This window comes from Symphodus melops (genome assembly GCF_947650265.1).
Source record: "Symphodus melops genome assembly, chromosome: 5".
In the NCBI taxonomy this organism is placed as follows: Eukaryota; Metazoa; Chordata; class Actinopteri; order Labriformes; family Labridae; genus Symphodus; species Symphodus melops.
The window spans coordinates 7,469,133-7,494,195 of NC_136695.1; the positions used below are offsets into that span (position 1 = coordinate 7,469,133).

The 25,063-nt window shown below is 41.4% G+C and overlaps 1 protein-coding gene across 1 annotated transcript in view; it reads right to left on the reverse strand.

Moving 5' to 3' along the window:
- Positions 1-1,219: 1,219 nt before the first annotated feature.
- Positions 1,220-25,063, reverse strand: part of ubr5 (ubiquitin protein ligase E3 component n-recognin 5) — a 67,005-nt gene continuing 43,161 nt past the window's right edge. The window contains exons 32-58 of the mRNA XM_079343123.1: positions 24,294-24,423; positions 22,743-22,903; positions 22,334-22,573; positions 21,628-21,751; positions 21,275-21,386; positions 20,685-20,816; positions 16,421-16,678; positions 16,051-16,319; positions 13,855-14,066; positions 13,480-13,713; positions 11,631-11,704; positions 11,332-11,504; positions 9,824-9,937; positions 9,241-9,458; positions 8,981-9,101; positions 6,481-6,826; positions 6,210-6,297; positions 5,974-6,118; positions 5,536-5,666; positions 5,328-5,388; positions 4,921-5,099; positions 4,696-4,780; positions 4,442-4,597; positions 3,073-3,186; positions 2,830-2,974; positions 2,569-2,654; positions 1,220-1,921 (exon numbers count right to left, since the gene is read on the reverse strand). Of these exons, the coding sequence (XP_079199249.1) occupies positions 1,709-1,921; positions 2,569-2,654; positions 2,830-2,974; positions 3,073-3,186; positions 4,442-4,597; positions 4,696-4,780; positions 4,921-5,099; positions 5,328-5,388; positions 5,536-5,666; positions 5,974-6,118; positions 6,210-6,297; positions 6,481-6,826; positions 8,981-9,101; positions 9,241-9,458; positions 9,824-9,937; positions 11,332-11,504; positions 11,631-11,704; positions 13,480-13,713; positions 13,855-14,066; positions 16,051-16,319; positions 16,421-16,678; positions 20,685-20,816; positions 21,275-21,386; positions 21,628-21,751; positions 22,334-22,573; positions 22,743-22,903; positions 24,294-24,423 (4,321 nt within the window). The 3' untranslated portion in view covers positions 1,220-1,708. The remainder of the gene's footprint in view (positions 1,922-2,568; positions 2,655-2,829; positions 2,975-3,072; positions 3,187-4,441; positions 4,598-4,695; positions 4,781-4,920; positions 5,100-5,327; positions 5,389-5,535; positions 5,667-5,973; positions 6,119-6,209; positions 6,298-6,480; positions 6,827-8,980; positions 9,102-9,240; positions 9,459-9,823; positions 9,938-11,331; positions 11,505-11,630; positions 11,705-13,479; positions 13,714-13,854; positions 14,067-16,050; positions 16,320-16,420; positions 16,679-20,684; positions 20,817-21,274; positions 21,387-21,627; positions 21,752-22,333; positions 22,574-22,742; positions 22,904-24,293; positions 24,424-25,063) is intronic.

The following is a 25,063-nucleotide window of genomic DNA, read 5'->3' on the forward strand; positions in this document are numbered from 1 at the left end:
GCCAGATACTTGCTGATCGTTTTTGGTCCCGTTTCATACAAAGTTACCTGGCTTGTGAGACACAGAGGGGGGTCGCAAGATGCTTTCCATCACCAAATACAAAAGTTCAATGATCTAAAATGTAATATCTTACCCATTATGGGGAAAAAAAGACATTCAAAAATTAGTTTGTCAGACCCAGAGACTTAACTTAGCGAGAAATGTAACTTTTACTGAGGCAGTAGCCAACTTTACTAATGCCACGGCCAAAAATTTAGACTGGTTTGATTTACATGCCTTTTCAGCATCCTTCTTTCTTCTCTTCAGCACTTCAAGTTTAATGTGGATGAGCCCTGACTTTAATAGAAAGTCATCGTCAACTTGTCTTACAGCGGGTCATGTCTTGAAGATAGCCTGGCAGGCCGAGACCCAAAGAGCGACCACCAGCACCAGAACGGTACATAACGCCAAGGATCACCCATGATGGAATAAACTCTGGCTTCAGTCCTAAATCCATTCCGAGTTCTGAGTGTAGCAGCCCCAAGCCTTTAGCCTTCAGTTCATTCAGGTTATGTGTAAGTGGCTTGACCTTCTGAGAGACTGCGCCCTGCCACTGCTCCATTTCTAAGACTTTCTTATAACGAATCGATAAGCCACAGTGCCCACTGCGCTAAACATCACGCAACGTCTTCGACATTATGAAAAAAATAAATCAAGTAATCACCATCTACTAGCAGCACCAGGCTAACAAGACACCCAGCCTGCTTATATTGTACAAGTTGCAGTGACAGAACCGGTAAGGAAATGAATGTAAATATTTGCTGACCACCAACAGTGCATGCGCAAGTAATGCAGGTTCACCTCAAATGACTCTGTTTTGACAGTAGGAAAATGTTGCCTTCACTGTTACTTGTAAACTGCAGATTCGACCATGCACATCACAACCGAGTAGCAAGTGTCTAAAGTTGAGCAAAAAAATTGTGTTTTGTCGTCCTATGCACAAGGTGTTTCATTGTCAAACTTAAAATTAGGGTTATGATCAAAGGGTACTAGTTGTTTTTGTGTACATTTACTGAACAATATTCACTTGGGTTAAGGGAAGAATATAAGGTGTATACTAGTGGGTCAAGTCTTATACAGGAGGACAACTTCTTAATGCCGTTAAAACCTTCTCTTAAACTGATGCCCCAATGAGGCCCCTTACCAGAAATCAAGAAAAGACAGGTAAGACAAAGAAAAGTTATTTGCATCCAAGTTTATTTTGAAATTCCCTACTTCCCTTGTACAAGAAAAAGGACTTTCCACAAAGGCAGCAGTGAACTGTCACTGATAGTATTTTAGGGAAAGGAAACTCAGTCACAGTGTGTCTTTTCTTTTAAATACTTCTACTGCTGTCATCTTTGGCTGGGTTTCGGCTGACAGTCTTCTGTCAAACCACATATCTGGGAAGCTAAGGTTCAAGCCATTAAAGCATGGCTGTGGAGTTTAGATTTTACTGGGGCCAATGGAGGAATGTTCTGGACTTCATGAACAAAAAAGAAACAAATAAAAAATAACAAGGTGTTTGTGTTCACAACACAAATATTACAGCCTGGGAAGATAGCGACAGTATGTCAAATTCATAAAACTGTATACACAGAAAATTAATCTACAAAAATTAAGCTAGGTAAATATTTCACAACAGTAAACATGTTTTCTTATTCCTTTTAACCTCTTTTCTGTCAAGCGTCTACACAAAACCAAAATTCTTGGTCTTAATGGCTAGCAGGAGCTTCTGTTTAAGTATCTGTTTTGAAGAATAGAGTGGCACATAAAGGCGTGAGATGCAGGTATTGGCTGTGGGGAGGTGCTGGTCATCTGGAGGCCGAATCGTGATGGAGGGCATTGGCTGGAAGCCTTCCTCGCTGGCTGGTAAAGATGGACTGGAGGTCCAGAAGTAAACCTGAGGAAATGAAAATAATTGTTCACGTTTTCCATTTTCACATTAAGAGCATTGCACCAAGTCGAACAGTTTCTGTTTTGAGACAGTTAAAAAAAACTGCGTTACGCATTTGCTACTACGTAGTCAGACTTAATGAGGGATGGCAAAAGAAAAAAAAGTTGGGGAAACACTGTCGCCACACACAAACACCATGACGTAAAAATATACTTTATGTATATTAAAAAACACTCCCCTCATTGAAAACTATTTTAATAAAAAAGGTGCCGGCAGTCAGAATTTCTTTTATTGCTATCTGGACACAGTGCTGAAGGCATTCAACTGAATATGTGTACATAAGTGGACTTTAATGGTTTTGATTTATCTGCACTATTTCACTAGAGAATTTCTATAGTTATCTATGTCTAATTTATAGAGAGAAAGTGTACTGGTAAGTAGTCTTGTTCTATGGCGATGCACAAAATGAAAAGCAAATTTCTCCATTGAAAGAAAGCAATACTGTAAACAAAAACACTTGTGATCATAATTTTGAAAACTGATTCTTTGGAGGTGTATGTAGTCATTCAGATTGTTTCTCAGTATTAGGCACCCAACAGAGCATCTAAATAAAAACAGTCATTGCACTGGTTAATCATTGAGAACATACTCACCAGGTCTTGCCTTTCAGTCATGCTCATCTTCTCCACTATGGACCAAAACCAGCGTTTAAACTGCAGTAGTTTGTCTGCATTTTCCCCTGTTGAATGTTATAAAAGTGTTTGCTTGATTTGTTTCCAAAAAAATGAGAAAAAAAAAAAAAAAAAAAAGGTGCAGCAGTAAATCTTTCTCTTTTTCAGAATGAATGCAGGTCATTTAAGATAAAGCTGGATAATGGACAGAAGGAGGCAAAGAAAGCGGACAGTGCATAATACCAGATTCATCATTGAAGGAGGTGAAGCTGATGAGCATCTGAACGTTGACTTCTCCACAGCCGTTCACCAGCAGCCTGAAGTCCTCTGCTGTCAGGTCCTCCAGGGCATTTTTAGGCAGTACATCCAGTAAACCTTTCCTCATTGCCTAGGAACCACAAACAAATTATAGTTGGTATAAAAAATATGCTGATTTACACATTGGACCAGATTTTTGTTTTGTTTTATGTTGAGTGTTTCACTTACATGGAGAGGCTGTTCAGCCACCACAAGCATTCTGTGCTCTGCATACTTCCTGACATACTCGTACACATTAAGAGGAGTGACTGGCATATTGACCCCACCAGACAAAAGCTCCACCTGAACCAGAAAAAAAGGAGGCACAATTTGTCATGGCATAATATTTCAAAGCACCTTTTTATTGTACATCACACAAACACAGTAAAAGTAAAATTAATATCTGGGCATTGAAACGTTTCCTTGTCCTTACATTTAAAGTATGTCATTTTTCTAATCCTTTCATCCCCTATTCTTTTTTTGTAGAAAGATGGTAAAACAGTTTTCTCATTAAATACATTTGAAAGTTTCCCTGTACTGCCATAGCATAGACCGGGGTGGCCAACCCATGGCTCTTCGCCCGGTCTCATGTGGCTCCTCAGTTCATATCGATTTGTGTTCTTTTGTTTGTGTTTAACATTGCCTGTGCATGCAAGTAATTCACACATACTCTGTCAGTACTCTGCGCTACAGTGTAGACCTACTTAGCCGCCACTCTCGTCAATTGTGTACACAAAGCGAGTGGTCAGTCTCTGATTCAAATACACTGTCTACTTTCGACGGAGTGTGTGACAGGCACGCGTCATGCTGGACAGAATTTGACAACCCAGACAGAAAAATCAGACAAAACGCAGAGAACATCCAGTCAATTTTAGAATAAAACACTATAACAACAGTATTGCAATGATTTTCAAGCATCTTGTTTGTGTGGAACGCTATTGTAAATTGTATATTTTATCTTTGTGGAATTGATTGAACCTATCGTTTGCACCTATGTGTGTGATGTAGTTTTAAGATCCTGGACATGATTGAATGACATGAAATCAAAGACAGGAAGGCTGGTCACAGATGCCCACAATTAGGGAAACAGCCTTTAACAACATTTTTATTTTCCCCTTTATTAGCTATTTGGTACAACAGAGAGGGTGTGCAACCAGCTTACCATTAGCACAAAAAAAGTGTATATGTTCTATTTTTTCCCACATGCTACAAGGAAATCTGTTACAGACAGACTGGTCAGCTATTATAGACAGAATAACTCATTTCTAAATTGACAGAAATTATCAGTCTGATAAATTATGTAATATGCATCACATGCTTTCAAACTCTTTTCGATTTCATGCCTGATAGGACTGCAAAGGAGACAGCAGTATAGGCGTAAATGTGAGTCTATGAGAAAACACAAATGAAAATAGTGGAGATGACAGGAGGGGCAACAGTGTAAAAGCATGCAACACCCATCCTGTTTCTTTATTTTATTTAATTATGTGCCACCTCTTTTGCTCTTGCATTGTTTCTTTGCTCTGTCTTTTTACAGTAGGGGCTAATGTGTAGTTACCTGTCCAGCCCCCTCCTCTTTGCAGAGGTCAATGGCAAAGGCCAGGTCCATGGCAGCAAAAACTGCTTCTGCTTCACCAGCCTGAGAATGGCGGATCAGTTGCCGCAGGCTCTCATACATGACTGGGTCAAAGAATGCAAAGTCATGCCAGTTCACCTGCAGTAGAAAAAATAAAAATTAATGCCCCTTTATTCTCAAAAATCATGCAGAAAAGTCTACATTTACATGAAGTATAATTTAATTTGCTCGTTTACCTTCCTCCCAAGCAGCACTTTGATGACATGTCTGTTCAATGTGATTGGACAGAGCTCATTCTGAAGCAGACATAACCCCAGTATTCTGTGAAGAATATAGAAAATAATATTAAACTGTGTCCTTCAGATTTGTACTTTTTGGGCAGATAAGCGATTTATTTTGGGCCAAAACTAATTAAAACCAGACCTATTTCTCTTTATAAAATCACAAAGACAAGTCACTACCTGCCAATATTACGGAAGCAGTTAAGTCTGGCTTCTGTATTCTTGCCAGGGCGAGGAGAGTAGAAGCCTCTTTTGCCAGGCTGGTAGAAGAGAGGAGCATTGTCATCACCGTCATCTGGATCGTCAAGCTCCATGTCCACCACACTGCGTGTTGAACAATGACGCTTACGGTTTTCTTGCTGCAAGTACACAAAAGGTGGTGGTGGGTGATTGTTAATTGTGGCACACTTGCTGTTTAGAATGTATAATTTGTGCAAAGAAGCTTTTGTGTCATTTGAAGTATGTGAAGTGAAGGCCATAAATATTAGTCAGTATGTCAAACCAATAGAGATGTTCAACAATTATTATGAACAAAGAAAAACAAATGCTTTGACAATATAAAATAAAATCTGAGATTTGAAATTTACTTGTGCTTTCTCTGGGGCCTCCAGGAGACCCAGGTCCAATATGCTGTCAGCACCATTTTCTCTAAAAGAGACAGAGAGAGGTTAGTTTAGTGGAAACAAAACATCAATATTTAAAATAGCTCTGCTCTACATGATGTTTCATTATGAATACCAAGCTCAAATGCTTACCCTATTTAGCTGTATGTACGTTTAAGTGTTAACTGCTTACCTGCCATGTGCAATGAGGAGCTCCATGGCCTCCTCAACCCTTGCTCTGAGAGAATCTTCACTAGCCAGCAGCAGCAGGAGCTGGGCAGGGGACAGCTCCAACAACATGCCTGTTATTTTACTGGCAAATGCCTGAGGAGAACAGATACAACTAATCTAAATAAAGTGTAAGAAACCCATCAAATGTTCCACTTTGACTTACTGGTAGTCATACATGTGTTAATACAGTAGACAAGTCTAAATGTATGTTATTCATGAAGAAAATAAATAAAGCTTGACATCAGTGAAGTAAAGGTCTTACTCTTTAAATTAAATGGATTTGTTGTTATTACTGTTAGAATAAGTAAAGTCTATTTATTGCCTCACAAGCAGAAGAAAAGAGAATTAATCAAATATGTCATGTTAACTCAAAGCATAAACAGATTAAACTATTAATTACCGGCTGCATTGCATGAACCCGTGGATAGAGTCTTTCACCCAGGGCTTGTCTATGAGCAGGAAGAGGGTCGGGCTCATCACTGGGATTTCCCTCTGATGAAGGTCTGAAAGGCCTGGTGTCTATGGACAGCTGCCTCCTTGAGTCTCTGTGGAACACAAACAAGTTTTGTCTTAGTGTCACATGAAAGAAGATTTTATTTTTGTATCAAAAGATATACGTTTTTAGTCTTTGTTTACCTGTCACGATCTCTCCGAGATCCTGCTCGAAGTCCTCCACTTCTCCTCTCTCGTTCCCTATCTCTGTTTCTCAAGCGCTGCATCAGATCTACAGATACAAACACATAACATATAAAATGTTTACAATTTACCGTATATTTTTGGAATAGAAACTTTATTTTTCATATAAACTGAGCAAGTACCATTGAATGCAACGTAGAAAAAAAAATCATTGATACATTTAAGTTCCTATGTATTGTCATACTTGAATTGTAATCGTGGTGACACGTACTGCTGGCCTGCATGCCCTTGCTGACACTCTGAACACAGTCCAGATTAGGCAGCTTATCGTTGGAGAGGAGGGCCAGGGCAATGGCTGTGTAGAAGCTCCGTGCCACTCCACTTCCCTCGCCAGGTTCATCTTTAAAGGTGACCTTCACCCGGTGCACGGCCATGGGTGTTGTTGTGCAGCGCCTACCAAAGTGTGTATTTAGCTGACGCATAGTCTGCTGTATTAGCTGGTCTCGATCTCTGTCCACCTCCAGGGCCAGGTCACGGGACTGCAGGTTCCTCAGCTTCTCCATCTCACGACGGAATTTAGATTCCTTTACCTCAAAGCCACCCAGCTCTGTAAGAATCTGGAATATATAATAAACATTATGACTCTCCACTACTCTACTCTCCAAATTTGCTGTTAAATAGTAGTAACTATGCATTTTCTGCACTTAAACAGCAACATATTACTTCTTGATGCTCATTTATTACTCAAACCACTACATTATCTTTTATTTCAAAGGTTTCAAAGTGTGAGGCTTGCTTCCCCCGTCTGGGCCACCAGAGACTGCAGGGGAGGCATCTCATTAGTGGGTGCTAACGGATGCCAGTGTGAGACCATCAGACCTCAAGTGTCATATAGAGATCCAGCACCAAGTTTGCAGACCAAGCAAAAGGGGGGTTTTTGATAGGAAGAAAGACAGAAGAAACAGCTTTTCCTCCATGCTAATTGAGATTTGTGTTTGGCAAGGATGGCAGGAGCTACTGCTGTCGAATTATTTGATCAGTATCTGACACTACCATCCAGCACCATAGATTAGCCTTTGATGTGAAGGAACAGGTGCTGGAAACCAATAAGCATCAGAAACTTTTACATGAATGCTACTTTATAAAGACTGTTCCTCGTCAGCAATACATTAGCATCAGTCACTTTAAAAAACAAAAGGACTTTTAAAACACAAAAACAAATATTTTATTCACAAAGTTTGTGCCTTATATTTATTTGTGGTTGATACAAGTCCATGCGCATTTATTGTTGTTTTTCCATATGCTCATCTTTGCACATTATCTTGTAATTTTTGTATATCTATATTTTTATCCTTCATAATTTATATATATTTTGTAAAATCTTTTTACAGTTAGTTTACACCGTGGTTTCAGACAAATGTTTTTTTTCTAGATTCTTCTGTATGTCCAGCACAGTTAAAAGAATTAAAAGAAGAGTTAAAAGAATAAAAATGACTTTGACAGTATCCACGAAAGCCCTCTCTTTTCTAATGAGATGGATAAGGCAACAGATGTTGCCAACTGTGTGCTGCTCATGGTGTATGAGCACTTTCATAAAGACGAGTTTTTTTGTCATCCTCTCCAAGGTCCCACTACAGCAAAATAAATACTCAAGGCTTTGAAAGATTACATTTACCGTAAATTCCGGACTATTGAGCGCACCTGGATATAAGCCGCACCGGCTAAAAAATAAGTAAAAAAATGTATTTGTACATATATAAGCCGCACTTGATTATAAGCCGCAGGTGTCCACGTTATAACAGAGCTACTTGCACAGAAAGACGTGACATAAAAACATTTGTTTAACTTTTAATTAAATGCGTACTGTTACGGTTCATGTTGTAAAGTCAGTAGTTGATAATGTGTTCATAATTCCGATTATGTGGAGAGTCAGTGAATGCACCAGCGAGAACGTGTTGAGCGGCTGTATGAGAGAACGCTGGGTGAGAGAGTTGGATTGTTGCGGCAAGTTATGAGTGTTGTTCTCTGCTGTAAACGGCGTGGTCACGGCCGACAGTGACCAGGTTATTAAAAGCTGTTATTTGAACACTCTCGTCGTCCTTTAACGTCCGGACGGACGCTACAGTACTACCGGTAACATCCGCAAATACGAAGCCTAGTGGAAATCCTTTATCAAACAGTGTCTGTAACACGGCTGAAGAAAAAGATTACCGTAATACATTTCACAAGAAAAAGTCCATCCATTCACTGCCTCAGAATGACTTCATTACTCACTTCCTCAGTCTCTTTTTCGTTGTCGCTGTCAGTTTCAACTTTATGTGCAGCAGCTCTGTTAGCTTCTTTGACAGCCAGCTCGATCGCCTTTAACTTGGAGAAATACATATGATGCAGCTTTCGTGTGTTTTCCATGATGAGGGTGCGTGCATGAAGCGCAAAATGACTGATATTAAGATCCAATGTGACGAGGACAAATGTTTTTGCGGCACAAGCTCATTGTCCCCCAAGAAAAATCCATAAATAAGCCGCACTGGAGTAGAAGCCGCAGTGCTCGAAGTGTGAGAAAAAAGTAGCAGCTTATAGTCCGGAATTTACGGTAGTTTTTTGGTGCAAGGAGAATGACATGTCACCACAGCAGTCTTTAAAAACAGGTGCTAGCGAATAGGCTCACTTTCCCACACTTTGAAACCCTCTGATTTAAATCTATTCAATAAAATCTAGAAATTGTGAGAAAACCTTGCTTAGTTAATATCAACATTCAAATAAAAAATTACAGATCCAGGCTCTGCTCCGACATCCTCCATGAAGACACGTCCAAAGAGCTCCAGTGACAGACGCCAGCGGCCAAGCAGCATGTCATGTGAGATCATCATCCCCATGAAACTACAATGAGGTCTTGACAGAAGAGGAGAAGGACGCAATGCCATTATAACTTTTTATTTCTAAAATGTAAACACAATTATTGTGCGTGTGTATGTACTTGTGCCTGTGTGTAAATGTCTTTTGTATTTGTGTATCAACAACTATGTGGTACCTGAAAGATGGGAGAGGAGGTCCATCGCTCTCAGTGAGGCCGATCTCTGCAAGAAGGCTGCTCTTCAGCTGGGCCGCTAGGTCATGGGGGGATGGGCCTTGTTTTGAAGCTTCCACGTCCTGCTCCATCAATGACTGGTTCCCTCTGCTCCCCGGGCCACAATCCATACTCATTACATTTTTCAGGTTGGCTGAATAGGACATCTTTGTTGGCAGGATCTGATTTGGAAGGATTCAAATGTTGTTTAGTACTATGAACACATGTATGTCATGAGGTTACAGAGTGATGATTAATGAATGGAAATTAGACACAAAACCGATTAAATGTTCTAATACCCACACTTGAATTGCCATCCATTATTTACCAATTCCAATACTGTTAAAATCCAACAAAAATACCGAGTAGGACATAATTAATCCTGGATTTGTTTTATAAACATTTCTGTTTGTAATCATGTATTAACCCTAACATTGCAATAATGTTTGTTATGAGTGGATGTTAGAACACATCTGCCAGCTTTTTTGTCAAGTAAAGAGGGGTGATATACCTGAGAGGGGGAGGGTAGAGAGGAGCCCATGTTTACCTCCAGGCAGTTCCTGTCCATGCTTGCTTCAGCTAGGCCTTTTGTTGTCATGTAGGAGGAAGAGTACAAACCCTGAGAGGGACGACCAAACAGATCCTCCTTCCTGGCATTAGGCTGTTAGGAGGACATAAACTATTAGGTTTAAGCTATCATAGCAAACATAACACTGGTCCATCTATTACTAGAGTGTCTACCAAAAAGAGACTATTCCCTGAATCAGGCTGCCCAGATAATGTTTTCTTTTTTTGGGCTTTTTAAAAAATGCGTTTAAGATCTCCATCTAAAGCCTGGCACGTACTGAAAGATTTTTTTTTTGATGTGAGAGCAATGTAATGACAACAAATACAGTTTTTAACAGTTAAGTTAAAAGTAAAGTAAAGTAAAGTGTTTTAACAGTTTGTGTGCAATGGGATGACCAACATTACACTACACAATAATATATTAATATTTCAACAACCAGAGCCTCGCACTCAAAACTTATAATCTTGCAGTTTGAAAAGCGACTTAGATAGATAGATACTTTATTGATCCCGAGGGAAATTCAAGTTTTTTTTTAGATAGATAAAGAACTCTTAAGTTTACTTAAGAGTAAACTTACATGATGGTCAAGCTAACTTTTGTGACTAACTTTTAGCCACCTGGTTCATTGACTGCGATCACAATTTTGCTCCAACTCCCTTACTTGTCAGTTCCATTTTGGTATGTTTCAAAGGACTCGTATAAACACAGATGTTGGTCATCCATTTTGGATGTCCATGGGACGATATGCTTCTTGTTTGTTTACTGCTGACGCCATAGCTGTGTTGTGCTTGCTTGTGACAATCCACAGAGCATGTTCAGACATTTTTTCCTCTGTATTGATTCTACGATTGAAGGACCCTATTTACAGAACATGGAGCAGCTCTGGAAAAAAAATAAACAGGCCACCCCCAGACCAAGCTACTGAAAGTTTATAAGGGAGCTGGCAGCTGCAAAAAAATAAATCCAGTTTACAAATGCCGCTCACCCCTGGAAAATGTAGTCACATTTAGGAGATTTGTGAATGGGAGAAAACAGCTCGTTTATTCTTGGCCTGTCAGGGCCTTTAGATTTGCCAAATACCAGTCGTTTAAATTTGCAGAACCTATATAAACTCAGTGAAATATTATTAGAGCTGTACTTTAAATATTAAGCTGTTTTTTGTCAACCTTGTAAAAGTTATGGACATCACTGTTTAACAAAATCCTGGATGAAAACTGGACAAATCATATGCTGATTAAATGGAAGTGGAAGCACCTTGTCCTGACTGGTAAATTAAATAAATTTTTTGACAAGATATTCTTGTGTTGTGGCAACTTATAGTCACAAAAATGGAATGTGTTCGAATTATGAGATACTGTAAGTCAAGAACACGACTGTAATCTGACCTCTCAATCAAATATAGCTTTCACAGTAAACGACTACTTTTGCCAGCTTGAGGGATGAAGAGAAATGCACATATTAAAAAGGTGAAAAACAACTATCCTGACCTGCAGGAGATGGGGCTGGTCAGCCAGGGGAATGGCTTCAGCCAGGGGGACATCGAAGGGGTTGGGAGGGATACAGCCCAAGAAAGTCATCGAGTCAGAACGACGGAAGAAGGGGTGGTTTTGACCGGTTTCGGCTGGAACTTGATCATCGTCCTTGTCCTGCAGAGTGGAACCTAGGTCAAGGCACAAAGAAATCAACTATGTGCGTACCATATACTTATTTCTAAATTACAGTTGCACATTGTAGTTTATACAACATAAAATCTATTTGTCATTTTAATATCAGTTATTTGACTTACTTTGGTTGGTGTCCTCATCATTCTCATGTTCAGAATCTTCATTGTCCAAACCCAGTTCTAAAATCTCACGATTCCTACAAGAGTTAAAATACAGATGAACTTTTTGGCAGTTTTGTTTGCCTTTAAGATTGGTAAGCTATTAGCTTTTTATACAGAGCTGTTAGCAAGATGAACAGCAAAAAGGCATTGTATTGCATTACAATAAACATTTTATACTCATGGTTTTGTAAATCTGGTTAATCAATTTAAAGTGGATCACGAATGCTGTACTTCTTTATTCCCAAAAAGGAAATTACTTTTAATGCTTTGTAATTGAAACAAGCTACACACATCAGCTGAAATACACTGCTCAAAAAAATAGAAGGGAACACTAAAATAACACATCCTCGAGCTGAACAAGTGAAGTATTATTAAATACTTTGTTCTCTATGGGGAACGGGCGGGCCAGTCCATAGCATCAATGCCTTCATCTTGCAGGAACTACTGACACACTCAAGCCACATGAGGTCTAGCATTGTCTCGCATTAGCAGGAACCCAGGGCCAACCACACCAGCAAATGGTCTCGCAAGGGGTCTAAGGATGTCATCTCAGTACCTAATGGCAGTCAGGCTACCTCTAACAAGCACATGGAGGGCTGCACGGGCCCCTAAAGAAAATGCTATCCCACACCATTACTGACCAACCACCAAACTGGTCATTCTGGAGGATTTTGCAGGCAGCAGAACGTTCTCCACGGGTCTCTAGACTCACGCCTGTCACATGTGCTCAGTGTGAACCTGCTTTCATCTGTGAAGAGCACAGGGCGCCAGTGGCAAATTTGCCAAATGTCTTGCACGGTGTTCGGCTGGTAGCACAACCCCCACCTGTGGACGTCGGGCCCACATACCACCCTCATCAAGTCTGTTTCTGTTTAATCAGACACATGCACATTTGTGGCCTACTGGAGGTCATTTTGCAGGGCTCCGACAGTGCTCCTCCTGTTCCTCATTGCACAAAGGCGGAGGTAGCGGTCCTGCTGCTCCTGGATGAGCTGCACTACCTGAGCCACTTGTGTCGGTTGTAGACTCCGTCTCATGCTACCACAAGAGTGAAAGTACCACTAGCAGAAAGCATCGGGAACTGAGAAGTGGTCTGGGGTCACCCCCTGCAGAACCACTCCTTTATTGGGGGTGTCTTGCTAATTGCCTATAATTTCCGCCTGTTGTCTATTTCATTTGCACAACAGCATGTGAAATTCATTATCAATCAGTGTTGCTTCCTAAGTGGACAGTTTTGTTTTCACAGAAGTGTGCACTTAAACAACAATGTAATTCCAAGTCAATCAGTGTATATACAAATGCACCAACAGGATCCTATGGACATGCACAAACAGAGTAAAAGGCTGCACATTAACAGAGCAGCTGAGCAATTGGGGGTTTGGTGCCTTGCTCAAAGGTGACTCGACGGTGCTCAAGAAGTGACCTACAACCTTTCCAGCTATCAGAACAAATTCCATACTTTGGCGCGCACCTGGACTTGAGCTGGTGACCCTTCAGGTCATAACCCTAGTCAATCAATCAATTTTTATTTGTATAGCATCAATTCATAACAGGTGTTATCTCAAGACACTTTACAAAAAGCAGGTAGAGGACCTTACTCTTTGTCAACTCAGTCCCTACTGACTGAGCTTCTACCATTCTATACAGATAATTCATTCACGTAACGATAAGCTTTGAACCTAAACCATAATATTGATGAAATACCAAGTGAATTGAAGTTATAACAAGGAAAAAGTGGACATAATCTCTCAATTTTGAATAAAAAGACATCAATGTCCCTGGCTCCCTGGCTCTCAGTCTCCACATTTACCTTTTTCTGTCCATCTGTTGGTTGTCCAAATTGGTCTGCTGGTTCATGGCCTTAATCCAATAAATAAGAGCCTGGAAAACGTATGCCACATGTTTCAGTGAGCACACATCCAGCACAGGAAGAACATCAGAGTGCTCATCATTGTGGGAGCGCATCAATGACAAGGCATAGTTCAAGAAGTCGCCCCGTGCTGACAGCATGCCATGGCGAGTTGTCAGTAGGGTAGCTGCTCTCCTAAAAAAAACGGACAGAAACACAAACTTAGATAATATAGAATTGCTCAAACATACATTAACCTTGGTGTTTCTCCAAAACTTTGTACCCAACAGACTCGCAACTGTACAGAACAATTGGGTTTATCAACGTATTTTTTACCTGCGACCTTCCAGGGTTCGAAGACTGGCCTCCTCCCGAGCAGTCATACGCTCCCTGCGAGCTGAGTGTTGGGAGGCATGGAGTGGGTGACTGGGATGACCGGGGTCACCAGCAGAAGACAGTGCTGAGCCATATCTTAATTGAGCCTCTGTCGAATCCATGATAGAAACCATCCAGTTCCAAGTTGGAATCAGCTTTTCTTCAACATAGTTCTGGTTAAACAAATAGCATTTCACATATTTTTTAACTCGTTAATTGGATTAGATTTTAGTTAAAATAACAAACTATCAAAAAATATCAAAGGCTAGTGTTGCCGACTATCAATATATCAACGTCAACGTGGACTAGCTTCTGCCATACATTTAGGGGCTGGGAGGCGGCAGTGGGTTAGTGGGTACAGAAGGGTCGAGGATTCGGTCCCCAACTCCTGCGAACAAGGTGTCCCCGCCCCCCCGCCAATCCAACCAGCTCAGGAGCGCCTGCCTCACTCAGAGTGTAAACACCTAATTCCCCTTCGGAGATCAATAAAAGAAATCCTCTTCTTCTAAAGTGCATCCCTGACAAGTTTCTGTTTCTTTCTTCCCCTCTGTCTTGTAGGTACATTATGAACAGTATCGTGTTAGGACCTAATGACAAATAAATTGTGCTATAGTGGATAGTGAGAATCAAAAAGTAGTCTGTATAGGTTTCCTGTGAAGTTCAATGTTTTTTTTTTTAAATATTTATTTTTGGGAGAGAGCAGGGATAGACATGCGGGAAAGGACCCACAGGCAATACATGGGGACGTGCACACTGCCGCTGCGCCATCAGCGCCCCTGTGAAGTTCAATGTTAAGGCTTGTGTTTTATTTGATGCACACCGTAAGGTCAAAGAAGTAGGGTTTGCTGTGAAGACAGCTAGAGCTCTGCACTCTAATTCCTCAATGTAGAGATTAGAGCTACAGCTTTCGAATATTTTAGTAATCGAATATCCCGATCAATTAATCGAGTAATCGAATAAATCATACTTTTGCTTAATGAAGGTTTAACTCGTCTTGGGTCGTCCTTACAAACCTGCTTCTTTGCAGCTACCATGGTAAGGCCTGCTTGTTACAACCATAGTTACAACCAACCACCTCTGCTCTACAGCTGCTGACACTCACCATATTACTGACAGGGTCCCAAATTCACTTTCTGATTCACTGGTCAAGGTGGCAGGTAAATTAAAAATACAGGCCAAACACGTTTTAATGGCTGAAATAACAAATAGTGTTTTGTGTAGCCTACACATCACATTTAACTGAGAAAGCATTATGTTCTGTTGAATCAATCACAGAATCAATCATTATGTCATAAGGAGATTGAGAAACTTTGAATATATATTTGCTAAATTATTATTCCACAAAACAAGTTCTCTCTTGATTTAGCGTTGACAACATTAGACATTTAATATAATCAGCCTGTTTATTATTTTAAGTGTATCTCTGTCTGCTCCTGCAGCGCGTGCATTCAGCGCACTCACAGACTACAGAGACCATAGACGCATGTCTATGACAGAGACTGTAAGTGAACGTTGCTATCGTTATATTAGCTGCAAACACGGAGAGAGTGAACGGAGAAAAGCCGACCCGTTGACCGGATCACGTGTTCCCGACTCGGTTGTATGGATCACGGATCAACTGTGTGCTGACTAAAAGTTAAAAGGGGCGTGCCGCGCTTGTGTGTGTGTGTTAGCGCTGAAGTGTCTGTGTCAGACTGAGAGTGCAGCAGAGAGAGGAGCAGGTAGCTGCAGCTACATTAAATGGGTTTTATACTCATAGTTAAGTTTTGATGACGCAAAAAAACAAAAACAAAAAAAAACTTAACGAAGCCTCAAGGCAGCGAAGATTCCTCGATTAATTTTTGTAATCGAGTTATTCGAGGAATCGTTTCAGCTCTAGTAGAGATTAATCATAAAGCGATCAAACAAATTGGAAAAACTCCAGCTACTGATGTGAAAAAAATATTTTTCTGAATCTTCCGTTTTGGAATTCACAGACGTGAATGTGAGTAGCTGAGTTTTCATAAGATTTATATACGCAGGTAACTGGTTTATGTGAAGAAGTTGTTTTTAAGACAAGAACATCAATCTAAATTTAACTCTGGGCAATGTAGATTGCTTGTGCTGCAGAGTTGGTAGTCTCCAAACCGAAAGGTACAGAACTTCGATACATCTTACCTGTAGGTTAACTGCATCTTGGTATGTAAGCTTAACAGCAGCAGGGTACTGAGAGTAGACTAGATGGTTGTATTTCGGAATCAGACTCATGAGATCTGAAATTTGCCTGATGACAATGCTGTATGCTCGTGCTAGGCTGCTGGCAGATGTCAGATAGCTGCTGGAGTTGCTGGCCTCGAGAGCTGCTGCTGCCGCAGCAGCACTAGAGCTGATAGCACTAGAGCGACGAAGGTTGGTGGGATCAATGTATATCAGGCCAGTGGAGCTAGCTGTTAAAAACAAAAATATCACAACAGGTGAATACATTTTAAACAAATAACAAATATACATTTTGCCAGAAAATTCCACGAACAAAAACAAATCCACTGACCAGCCGGTGTTGAGGAGCTGGAGGGAGCACTTCCAGACACCCTCTGACTTGGTGTGTTTCGAACAGCCCACTGCATTGAACGAGGAGCCTGGGCTGCACTGTTGCTGTGGGAAGTGTTCGATGTCCTTTCCAGAGGCTCATCTAAAAGGAACGTCTCCTGGTCAACATCGTCACTTTGACTGCTGCTGCTATCAGAGTCGCTGGAGTCATTTGACTGGGAGTCATCCTCTGAAAAGAAGGCAGGGACACTGCTGGCACCTTCACAGATGAGGATAAGGAAGAAATACAAGAGAGAGACATATTCAATAATTAAAAAAAAATCCTCTCATCTCCCTTTTTTGCTTCCTATTTTAAAAATCTGATTGTAATCAAGATTACAAACGCTGCACCCGGATGCTTTCATCGCCATCTCAGGGGACTTTAACCATGTTACTCTGAACTCTACACTACCAGACTTTCACCAGTTTGTAAGCTGTCCCACCAGGAAGAACAGGACAATAGACCTCCTGTATGCAAACGTGAAGGACGCCTACACTGCCACCCCGTTACCACCTCTGGGTAAGTCCGACCACAACCTGGTCCTACTAAAGCCACAGTACAAAACTATGATCCAGAGACAACCGATAACTACACGCACCTTCAGAAAGTGGTCTCCTGAGGCAGAGGAGGCGCTCAGAGACTGCTTTGAGACCACTGACTGGAGTGCCCTACAAGAGACTCATGGTGATGACATTGAGGGGGTCACACACTGCACAACTGACTACATGAACTTCTGTATGGACGTTGTGGTTCCCACTAAAACTGTGCGCTGCTTCCCGAATAACAAGCCCTGGATCACCAGCGATGTCAAGGAGATCCTTAACAGGAAGAAAAAGGCATTCAAGGAGGGAGACCAGGCAGAGCTGAAGCGGGTGCAGGGGGAACTCAAGGTCAGACTCCGAGAGGCAAAGGAGGAGTACAGAAGGAAGGTAGAACAGAAGCTGCAGCAGAATAACATGAGAGAGGTCTGGGAGGGCATGAAGACCATCACAGGCTGCAAAAAGAAAAACAACGCAGAAGACGGGGACCCTGAGAGAGCAAACCAGCTCAACTTGTTTTTCAACAGGTTCGACAGCCCCGTCGCTGCAGCGAGTGCCTGTCCCCCCAGCACCCCTCCACACACCCCCTCCCCCCCTCTCACTCTCCCCAACACCTCCACCAGAACAGATACAACCTCCAGTGACAATCCATCCCCCCTCCCCCCCACCATCACCAGAGTCCAGGTGAGCAAGGAGCTGAAGAGACTCCGCCCCAGGAAAGCAGCAGGCCCAGACAAGGTGTGTCCCAGGATGCTAAAGGCCTGCTCTGCTGAGCTGGGGGAGCCACTTCAGCACATCTTCAACATGAGCCTGCGGCTCGGGAAGGTTCCTGTGCTCTGGAAGACCTCGTGCCTCACCCCTGTCCCCAAGAAGAAGAACCCCAGTGAGCCAGGCAACTTCAGACCAATCGCTCTGACATCCCACGTTATGAAGACCTTTGAACGGCTGCTGCTCCAACACCTCAGACCCCAGGTACAACACGCACAGGATCCACTGCAGTTTGCATACCAGGCAAAGGTGGGCGTGGACGATGCCATCCTCTATCTTCTACACAGGGCTTACTCTCATCTGGACAAAGGGAGCAGCGTGATGAGAATCATGTTCTTTGATTTCTCAAGCGCTTTCGACACCATCCATCCCCTCCTACTGAGAGACAAGCTGACCGAGATGAGGGTGGACTCGCACCTGGTGAGGTGGATCACTGACTACCTCACAGAGAGACCACAGTACGTCAGACTGAAAGACTGCACATCTGACACTGTGGTCAGCAGCACCGGAGCACCACAGGGGACCGTGCTCTCCCCCGTCCTGTTCACCCTGTACACCTCTGACTTCCAGTATAACTCTGAGCTCTGCCACATGCAGAAATACTCGGACGACACTGCGATAGTTGCTTGTGTCAGGGATGGACAGGAGGAGTACAGGAGCCTGATCGAGGACTTTGTGACGTGGTGCAGTGACAACCATCTGCAGCTAAACACCTCCAAGACCAAGGAGATGGTGGTGGACTTCCGAAGGAACAAACCACATCTAGAACCTGTTTCCATCGGCGGGGTCGACGTGGAGGTGGTCAGGACCTACGGGTACCTGGGGCTGCAGCTGGATGACAAGCTGGACTGGTCGCCTAACATGGACACTACCTGCAGGAAGGGACAGAGCCGTCTGTACTTCCTGAGAAGGCTGGGGTCCTTCAACATCTGCAAAAAGCTGCTGCAGATGTTCTACCAGTCTGTGGTGTCCAGCGTCCTCTTCTACGCAGTGGTGTGCTGGGGAGGAAGCTGCAAGAAGAGGGACGCAGCACGCCTGGACAGACTGGTGAGGAGGGCCGGCTCTGTGGTGGGCACAGAGCTGGACTCACTGGTGACAGTGGTAGAGAGGAGGTCTCTGGACAAAATGCTCTCCATCATGGACAACACACACCACCCTCTGCACAGCACCCTCACCGGGCAGAGGAGCATGTTCAGCGAAAGACTGCTGTCACAGTCGTGCTCCACGGACAGACACAAGAACTCTTTTGTCCCCCTGGCCATAAGACTGTATAACACTTCACTGTCACGGTAGGGAAGAAGCACACGGTGATCCCTGGACTCTTTTTTCACTTTTTTCTCATTCCTCATCTGCACTGCTGACCTCAGAGTCAGCCCCCAATTTGGATACTGTAATGCATATTGATAGTCACTTTACTGAGCACTGGTCACTTTAAAGATAATCACCCTAATCATGTCTGGTTTCATCCTACTGTTGTGCTATGCTACATCTGTAATGGCTGACATGATCACCCTAATTAAGTCAAGTTTCACTCTATTGTCTTCAACTCTTAATGCTAATCTGCTCCTCAATAGTTGGGTACTCAATGATAATCACCCTCAGCACTCCTGGTTTCAGGTTATTGTCTAGGACACTTAATGCAAATCACTGCTCCTTTAAGTTGGTGAGCCATTTTACATTCCTGCATTGACTGTTTAACGACTGTACTCACATCTCTGGCACTACCTCCAACACCTCTGTACATACACATGTAACTAGTTTCTAGAAGGTCAGCACTTTGTTTCTAAGGTTCCTTAACTGTTTACAGGTCTCTTTTAACCAGCACATGTTTTTCTCTCCTCACAGGTTATGTACATTATGCTATATAAGTTTTAAGTCTAATTGCTAATGCTAACTGCACAGGTTCAACACATAATTATGTTTATTCTTAGTCACATAGGGGCTGCTAAATCTTGTTTGGGGGATTATTGCATACAGGGGGGGGGGGCAGCGGGTGTGTATTGTAACTAATGTCTTGTGTCCTGCCTGTCTGTATACTGCTACTGGATGCCTTGAATTTCCCTCGGGATCAATAAAGTATCTATCTATCTATCTTTGTCAGCAACGAATGTTAGAGAATTACAACACTATAATAGCTAACATGAATTCGAAGGAGAATCACTGATGCTTAAATTAGAACATCTACAGTTTCTGTTGATCAGCTTTAGCAGAGTTACAAATGAAAAACAAGCATTTTAGAAAATGTATAATGGACAGAAACACAACAACTTGAAAGAGTAGATGGAACTACTATCATCATTATCCTTATAAAAATACACAGATGACCCTGGAGGAAAACAGGCCCAATTGTGAAGAGCCATCAGTTGATAAGTGTGTTAGAAAAGAAAATAAAGCTAAAATTGAGATGACAGTACAGTTCAGTACTTCAACAGTACTGACATGCACAATAACAGTGAAAGGTGAGAAAGGGACAACTTTCAGCAGAACACTATGCATTTTTGCAATTTACTCTTGCCCTGACATCTCTATATTCATTTAATTAAAGAGGTGCTCATACCAAAAATAGGAAATGCCAAGGACACTCTACTGAATGCAAATGAAATACGTTGGGTGTTCAGCCAGGGAGGATTTTATCATTAACTCTACAAATATAACTCCCCACAGACCCAAATGCTACGGTGTACTGTAAAACAGTAGGTAACTTGTAATGACAGACTTGAGGGGGAAAATAGTCCATGGTTCAGAAAAGGGGAAATCAATTTCAATTAAGTAGTTGGAGTCTAAATGTTTTGGATTTATTGAGCTTGAGGAAGCCTAATAAGAAATGACAAAACTTCAAAAAAAAATTAAATTAACATTTGGGAAATATGTGATCTTGAAAAAAATCAAATACATTATCAACGCAGCTGTTAACCAACCTGCTTCAGAGCCTGCCGTTGCTGCTGTGACGACGCTCCTGCGGCCGCTGGCATTATCCTGATTGCTGTGGTTACTTTCACTGTCACTCTCTGTTTCAGCTGCAGCCAGCAGATCAAGCTCCATGTCACTCCCTTAAGGCAGAAATAAGGAAAAAAAGATGCTGCACTTTACTTTGCATTGAGTTTCAGATTCAGGTAATTACTTAGAAAACATAATTAACTTCAGTATCATTGAATTGAATTACAAACAGAACACAAATCAATTTTCAATTTTTTTGAACTGTTGTGAGGTAGAGTAGCCATTATCTGGTTGTTTTGAATGACTGTCAATTCCATCATTTGATAGTTTTGTATTGGCCTCTGCCATTTCACTTTTATAGTGCTGTGTAGAAAAGTCACATTTTCTGATATGTTTCTCAGGAAAGTCCATTAGTGGGTGTCCAAGTCTAACTTAGCTTTCTGCTCAACATAAATTTCTCCAATCTATCCAACTGTGCGTCGCAAATACTTGTATACTGCCAAATAATTATTAAAAATGTCATTAGTATAACCTTATATTATCTTGTGTTATATTGTAAGGTGCGTCTCACCATCCTCGTCGTGCTCATCATGCTGCCCTTCTGCCTCAGCATTTTCCTCTCCCTGTTCCTCTTGGTCATCATGATGGTCTTCTTCACCTGCAACTCCCTCTACAACTTCAACCTGAAAGACAATGCAAAATAGACAACAAAAAGAAACAAAAAATACTTAATGCAAGACAGAGATGTTCTGTTTCTGATCTAAACAATGAAGGAAATGCAGTAAACAAAATTAATAGCAGAAGAATATTCATCCTGACATGTTGCATCAACTTTGTGGGCTTTGGATGGCCTTAGCATGAAAAAAACATGACCACCCTTGTACGTTTACTTTATCATGGCCTTAATTATTTGTAGAGTCCCACCTCTTCAACATCTGCTGATACAATGTCATCCTGATCCTCTTCTCTTCCTCTGACAGGCTGGGACTGGCTGCTGCGCCGAGGCTGTGGGTTCCTGATGATGTAGGAGGCAGCTGTCTGGCTTGAGCTGGAAAAAGCACAATTCTTATAGTGTTAGGCATATTAAGGCATACTATAATACGGAGGACCAAGTTAAGACACTGATGGGTTTATATACCTGAGCTTGTTTCCTACACCAAATAATTCCCTGAATTTATATTTTTCCTGAGTTCTTAATTTGGAACTGTCCTCTTTAATAATAAACAGACATGGTCATGAAAACTTAGCTATGACAAATTAGAAAAAAACTTCAGTGGAAACAGTGTGAGGTGCTTCTAATGGCCTTTTTAGTTGACAGTGATGAAAATTTTCCCAAATGATTCTAATCTTTGCATATACGGGTACTTCTGATTCAATGTTGATTTTACGTTTCTTGATTCCTTAATTTCTGGATTTACAAAGAAATAATTGGTGTTTTTTTATTCACTGCTCAAACAATGCTTATTGCATGTGTGTCAGGCTTTTAAAGTCCTCATTTGGATTCAATAAGTCCAACATTAATTATCGTTACTTACTCTATGGAGTTGACTTTTGAGATTTGTTCACTGGATAGCCATAAGGGTTTTAAAAAATGTATGTTAATACAAGAAAATACACTCAATCCACTAACCTGCTAGACTGGTCTGGTGAGGGTCTGGGAGGGAGAGGTTCGACAGAGAAGAGCTCCTCGCTACCCTGAACAGCATCAATACTGGTACTGGCTAAGGTGAAAGGAGCAGTGGGTCTGGCTATACCCATTCGCACTGGAACAATCAGCGACTCTGCTACGTTACACAGCTCCTCCACAGCATAGGGCAACAGGGCTTGGAAAACTCGACGGCATTTTCCAATTGGCTGGGGGATGAAGTTGCTATTGGAAGGGATTTTAAAAAGACAGATGTACCATTTGATTAATTCAAAACACTTTTTCAAAGTCTTGTCAGAATGTGTACTTAATTTTGTAGAAGCTGGTATTTTGACCGATCAAGTTACAATTATTATCAAACATCACCTAAAAACCCTAAAGAATGTGTACTTACTTTTTTTTCTTGGATGAGGCCATCTCAACGCTTAGTATGACAAAAACCCGGGCTACAGAACGTAGGAACCTCCTGGTGACACTGACTGCCTCCTCTCGCCGACCGGGTGTGTACTTGTTCTGCAGCTCCTTCACCAGCGTACCAAGTAAGGTGTCAATAAACTAATACAAGAGAACAAAAATACTATTTGTAAAACAAAATATTTAATAAAAAAAAAAAAAAAAAAAAAGGGATGCCAACAGTACTGATCACAAAATAAGAAAGCGCATTACCACTGATTGCATTTAAATGTAATTGTTTTAAGATAGCCTTTTGATTTCTATAAGAAGAATTACTCTGTTAAGACAGAAAAATTCAGATTACAAAATTTACATAAGCAAAACTACATTTCTGTTAAGATTTTTTTTTTAGGAATTCATTCATCTTGGTAATTTAATGGATATATTATTTTAAATGTCTACCATCTTAGGGTATTTCTCTTCTGTACAGCGCTAATATAATGCGTGTATATGTCTACAATTTCAAGTGAAGGTAATTTCTACTTCCTAGCCTATTAGAAGTGTACCAAAAAGGAAAGGAATTTGTAGGCTTATGCCTGGTTCACACGGCAGGATAATTATGCCAATTTTGGCTCCAATTCTCCCCTTCCGATAATCTTTAAGACGCCCCGATCATCATAAGATAATCTTATAAGATCATCCTGCCGTGTGTGGTATGTTAAGACTGCTCTCGTCTGGTCAGAAGAATGTCGGGATCGCTCTGATCTTAAATCGGGGATATTCAACATGTTGGGATTGTTTTGGCCAGATTTCTCATCATGTGTGGTGTCCCCCCGAGGGGAAATGAGCACGAGCCTGTTGACTGTGATGCGTAGCCTATCAGAAAGCGAGGTGACGTAGCGAGGAAACACCGGTAGCAAAACAACAACAACTCACCTCCATATCAACATGTAGCAAGTACAGCTCATGCTCCCGTTGTCTCCACTCCTTTGACCGACGCCTTTTTTTAAAACGTGTTTTTCACATAAAAACAGCACAAACGATCCCTGTTACATCCTCTTTGTCCGTTTGTTGACTCTGGAATCACGTTTGATCTTGAGAGGTTTTGCAAGATTTCCTGTCTGATCGGGGGACGTTCGCGAGTGAAATCGGTTGGTGTGTGGTGTGTTGATGTTGCCGTGTGGCCGCACACCACACACTGTACGACCAAAACTGTAAAACCTCTGATTATTTATCGCCATGTGTGTGGTCTCTAAAGTTTGGGAAATCGGCCGACAATTTTATAATCCTGCCGTGTGAACCAGCCTTTAGCCTGTTAATAGAATATAAGCAAGACTGTTAACATGAAAGGTTTGTCACGCTATGTTTTTTGACCGTGGTCAAATAAATCCTAATATAATCTACAGTCTGTCTCGTAATTCAATCCTTTACATTTTACAGGAGAACAGGATTCTACAGGAGTTACTTACTGCACACTTGAGTCTAAAATAGAGAAGCAAAGATGGAAAATATTCAACCTATGCAAGACAGAAGAGGAATAAACTGGACTTACAGTAATGTCAGGAGCACACTTGACAATGAGGCAGTGGGTGAAACAGTCAAGGCGAATGCTGCCACTCTGTTGATTCAAGTAGACCTGCTCTTCAGGTAGGAGGTGAGCAATTCTGCTGCTGGCACTAAGTCTTGGACAAACGAAAAAAAATAAAAATAAAAGCAAAGACAAAATATTTGTTCTGTCAGCCATTCCAAATACCCATTGTGAGGACGTAAGCAAGCTAGCATTTAATGTACCTTTGCTAACAGTCATTTGGGGAAAAACCCTTACCTTTCCATGCACATTTCTCCTCTGTATGACTTTACAAATAAAGTATCAATATATTAAGTCTGCTATTTTTTTTATCATAACCAGGGGTTAAATCAGTCTGGAGCTTTCAGTGGCTCGATACTTCATCCAGCAGTTTTGTTTTTTTGCAGGTCTGCAATAAAAAAAAAAACCCTAGAAAAAGCAAACTGCACAGAGCAGGGCATATTGTTGACTTATAGCCTAAATATCATTGGTACCACATTCTTTGAAGCTGAATAGATAAAGGGAGCAAATGATGCACAGTTTAAAAAAAACTTTGAAGCAAAAAAATTATGAAGCAAAAAGAGAACACCATAACTGTTTAAACAGCTCTAACCAAAGCTATAAATGTTGTACAGGACTCATCTGCCACCAAAAATGGACTTGTCCATATTTTCTGAGCAGGGATGTTAGTTACGTTTCCTGCAAGCTGATGCATGGCAAGCCTTACACGCACATCACTGTTATGAGCATAATGC